The following is a 4,604-nucleotide window of genomic DNA, read 5'->3' as shown; positions in this document are numbered from 1 at the left end:
ACTGAGCTCCCCAGAAACACATCCCAAGGAAGGGTAGACGCAAAGCAAAATTTGTGTTCTGAGAGGAAAAGGAAAGGGGCCATGGATGTGGGGAGGAATGATTCAATGATTCTGCACCTGCTGTCTTCCCCACTGCATGAAGCCTTGTCTAGTGTAAATGCTCCCCACTGGGAGATGTGGGGAAGGAGGTAGACAAGGACTGTCGACAGACATGCTGTCCAGAGCAGACTCTTAATTGGGGGAAAGGGGCTTGGTGACAAAGAGGAGGGAGAGGACTCAGTAGAACAGCACGACCTACTTCACAGTTCTGTCTACACAAGCCCTGCTAGAACATAAACTGGGACAGCACAGCACCCATCACAGTCTGTGCTGGTGTGAACAGAAGGTGATAATGAATGTGGACAGCCTCATTTCAGACCAACACAGATGTCTATGCATTTGAGTAGTGGGTGTCTGTGGAGAATAACAGTGGACCGCTGACTGTGTAGCTAGGGAGAACACAAATCTACTACTACTGAAACATCTAGTAGGTTTTGATTACTTCCCATATCTCCAACTAAAATTAGCCCTTAAAGAAAACATAGGATCTGACTTGGAGAAGCTCGATTCTGCTTGAGGAATCAAAAGTAACAGAGGTGGCCCTCCCTGGTGGCGCAGCACTGAGAATCTAAAGCTGCTTCTGCATGAGTTTGATCCCCACCTGCCCTGGAGGTGACCACATGGCGTGGCAGACCTCTCCTGACCGGCCCGCTGCTCCCCTCAGCAGTGTACCTCGTCAGATCTGCCTGTTCTGCTCCCCATTCTGTCTCTGGTGAAGCTTCTCACCGCCCCTGAGCCTCTGGCCTGTACCCCAGTTCTGTATGCACAAATAAATAAATCTTTAAAAATTTTTTTAAAAAAAAGTAACAGACGTAAAGTCAAGGGCAATGCCAGACCCTTTGGGGTCAAAGGTTAAGGGATGTGCAGAATGGGATAAGGCCCAAGCTCAACCTTGTTGGGGCAGAAGGTTGCAGGGCAGTGAGCAGTAAGGAGACTGGAACTGGGAGTAACCCCAGCTAGGTCAGGATTTGGCTTAGGGCAGACAAGACAGAAGAGGGCCAAAGAAATGAGAGGGAAGCTGATAACCAGGAGAATCCTCTGATGAGGATGGAGTTGCTCTGTTGGTCAGGTGAAAAATGATTTGGACAGGAAGAGTGGGGTCATAGAGATTTAATTTTGCATATTAAGCCTGGTGGGTCACTGTTAAGTTATTGAGTAGGCTACTTTTGGTGCTATCTGTTTGTGATCATGAGGGTTTGTTCTTTTTTTTTTTTGAAGATGAGCTTAGCCAGGTGTGTGGATGTTGTACAGGTGACTTTGACAAAATCCCATGAGCAGCCTGGCCAGACGCTCACTGACAAAAACAACTTTGAGCCACAAGTGCTGTAGTGGGAAGCCAGACAGGCTTAAGTAAAAGCCTAGTCCTATCATTCATTAGCAAATTACTTCATGTCTCTGAACCTTAGTTTTTTCATTTATGAAATGGGCATCTCACAAGAGTTTTTACAGGAAAGTTCTGTTACATAGACAGCACAAAAAATATTCATCCCCCCAACCTTTCTTCCTTTTGTTTATCAAAGCATTGAAGCTTCAAAACTACCTCCTCCAGAGACACTCAAGGCCAGGAAAAAGTTGAGTCTTGCTTTATTTAAAAATTAAAAGTTTCTATCAAATTTTGGAATGATGTATTTTAATACTGCTTTGAATGCAGAGTAATACAATGCAAACAGAAAGACTAAATATTTTCATTGTCATTATGAACTTTTATTTGTATTTTTAACTTTGAAATTGAATATTCATAACAAATACAAATGCGAAGAAAGAGGCCCAGAGGTGAGGGGAGAATGAACAGATTCTGATAGGGAGGGAATGAGATGTTGACTTTCATTTTTGCACTTGAATTTTCTAGAAAGGCTAGAAAATGGCTCTTCTAAAACAAATACATACAAGGCTCACCCGCATTTGCCCCCCAAACTAGCCTAGGTCAGGCAACAAGTAGAAGGCCTGCGAGTGGACAGTTCCTGCCATACTCCAGACCTGCAGCACAAGGCCCAGGATGACCAGATTTTCAAAAGGAGGGAGGCTAGGAGTGTATTTCCAATTTTACCTTTCACTTTCAAAAAGAAAAGTACCACTTAACATCTTGCCTATTCAAAAGGATTGTTTCCTAGGACTTTCCCCAGGAGGAAAAAAAAACAGAACAGAACAGATTCTTAAGAAAACTTAGGAAGACAAAAAAGAACATAGCTATTTGAAAGGGTGGTGGGACAGTGGGGGGTGTTTTCCTCGTTTCATTGACATCCTCCTCTTATCGATGCAGTAATGAGGTCACGCAGGTCTCCTCTCTTCCAGAGACTGTGTGAGTGGCTGTGGATTTGCAAGTGGGGGTGCTGAGTGTGAACCTGAGTGTGGGATGTAGAGATGTCAGGGTGAGGAGTTTGGAGAAAGTGTCTGTGTGACGGAGGCTGTGTAACGGGAAGATGGAGATGTGTGTGTGTGTGTGTGTGTGTGTGTGTGTGTGTGTGTGGCTGAGTTGGCATTGTGTGGGAGGATGTAGTGTGCAGTGTCCGGTGTAGAGTTTGGAGAGGATATGAGAGCGAGTGTGGACGTGGGGCGTGAGTGTAGAGTTGAGTGTGTATGTGGGTGAGTGGGGGTTGCACCATGCCTGAGCAGTTGCGAGTGTGTGTGCAACGTAGGTATCCGGAGGGCAGCGTGTGCGCTCGGAGGGGGCCCAAGGGCGCCGCCCAAGTATCCCAGCCAGCCTGCTCCTCCCATCCCCCTCCCCTTCGCCTCTCCCCCTCCCCCTCCCCTCTCCTCCCTCCCCGCGTCCGGGCGACGGCGCGGGAGCCGGGCCTGGCGCGAGCAGGAGCGCGGCCCCGCGGAGGTCGCTGCAGAACGCGGGGGAGCGGCGAGGGAAAGTCTCCGCAGAAGCCCCGCCAGAAGCGCGCCGGTCTGGCGGAGCGGTCGCGGACATGTGCAGGATGTCCTTCAAGGTGAGCGCACCGGCCGGGGATGGAGTATCAGGCCGCGCCGCCCGCCCGCAGCGGCGGGATCCGCACCCAGCCCCCGCCCAGAGCCGCCGCTGCTGGCCCGCAGGGCGGGGTGGGCGCCGCCGCAGGCGCCGGCGGGGACCCGGGGGACACGGCCTGCGGTTGGCGGTTGGGTGCTGCGGGCTCTGCTCTCCCGGCGGCAGGCTGCGGGTTGGGTGCGCCTGACCGCGGGCGGAGGGGTGGCGGGGACGGTTGCCCGGGTAACGGCGGGGGCGGGGACGAGGCGGTAGGTCAGCGCTTGCAGCGGCGGAGTTCCGCGCCCTGCGGCCGGGGCAGCCGCGCCCTTCCCAGCTCAGCCCCGGGGTGGGCTCCTGGGGCGTGCTTCTCCAGGGTGCAGCTGCTCCTCGGCGCGAGTACTTTCTGAGCTCTGAAGCTGAGAGGCTCGTACAGAGTGGAGTGGAGCCGCAATTGATCCCAGGCTTCAGTGTCCTAAGTGGAGTTTCGTCTTAAAAGAGTGGATTAAAATCGTTCTTAGGATGAAAGTGAAGTAATTGACTTGCCTCAATTGGGAGGTTTTAATAGAACAATAATTGATATGTACTGTGCATTGAAAATGTGCTCGCCTCAGAACCAAGGGCGTCAAGTGCATGTTCCGAATCCTTAAGCAGACCCGGGAGAAGATACTTTCCTGGCTCTCCGGTGCTTCTTCCCTCCCTAACTCCTTGTCCTACCACCTCTCCTCAGTCTCCTTTCCTTACTCTTTTAGCTGGAGAACTAAAACGTGGAGGTTATCTCCCTCAGGCTTGCAGTCTGTAAGTGAACAGTGTTATAAGATTCAAACCTTAGTATTGTTACAGGGCAGGGAGAGAGGGGCGCCCCTGGGCCCCCAAACTTGCCTACTCTAAATAAGCTCTGCCATCTGCCGCATCAAGACAGAACATACAAGACTTTAATGAAAAGGAACTTTAATACAGTGAGTATACAACACAGAAGACAAAGAATATAATTTCTAAATCAAACACCTGAAGTGACCCATCCCCTCGCGGGCAAAAGTCCATCCAAAAGGGATTGGCCCAAAGCAAAGCCTGAAAGCCTGCCATGACTAAAGCACCTTCTGGCCGGGACCCATAGAAAAGGGTCAGACAGGGCCAGACAAGTCTGGAAGGAAAAGAGCACAATCAAAATCAATATAAACACTGCCATAGTCAGGCTCCCCATGGGTCTCTCACCCACATCTCTTTCAACCAATCCAGGGCCAAGAAACAGGCATGGTTTCTTCATCACATGCTTTTTGTTCCATGTGGCTTCCTCAGATCTCCTTCTGGCTCTCTCTCCATTCTGCTTCCTTCTCCTCTTCAGATTCCTTCTCTTCTCTGCTCCTCTCCACCTCCTTCTGGATGGGACAGGGAACCTGGAACTTCCCCTTTTCCTGGGAACCACCCTGTTACAGTAGCAGTCTGGCTCCAAAAACCCCATCACCCCCTCTTGCAAAGAGTGACATAGTGTGATTTAGATGTTAGAGAGTTCTCTGGTTACAGTTTGGAGTAGAGAATGAGCTGAGAGACAAATAGGAGT

The 4,604-nt window shown here is 50.6% G+C and overlaps 1 protein-coding gene across 1 annotated transcript in view; it reads left to right on the top strand.

Moving 5' to 3' along the window:
• Positions 1–2,859: 2,859 nt before the first annotated feature.
• ANKRD29 (ankyrin repeat domain 29) overlaps positions 2,860–4,604 on the top strand; it is a 50,352-nt gene continuing 48,607 nt past the window's right edge. The window contains exon 1 of the mRNA XM_004683789.2: positions 2,860–3,032. Coding sequence (XP_004683846.1) covers positions 3,012–3,032 — 21 coding nt within the window. The 5' untranslated portion in view covers positions 2,860–3,011. The remainder of the gene's footprint in view (positions 3,033–4,604) is intronic.

This window comes from Condylura cristata, unplaced genomic scaffold (genome assembly GCF_000260355.1).
Source record: "Condylura cristata isolate star-nosed mole 26May11 unplaced genomic scaffold, ConCri1.0 scaffold00016, whole genome shotgun sequence".
NCBI classification, from domain to species: Eukaryota; Metazoa; Chordata; class Mammalia; order Eulipotyphla; family Talpidae; genus Condylura; species Condylura cristata.
Note: the sequence above shows the minus strand (reverse complement) of the source record. Positions and strands in the feature narration are given on the sequence as shown.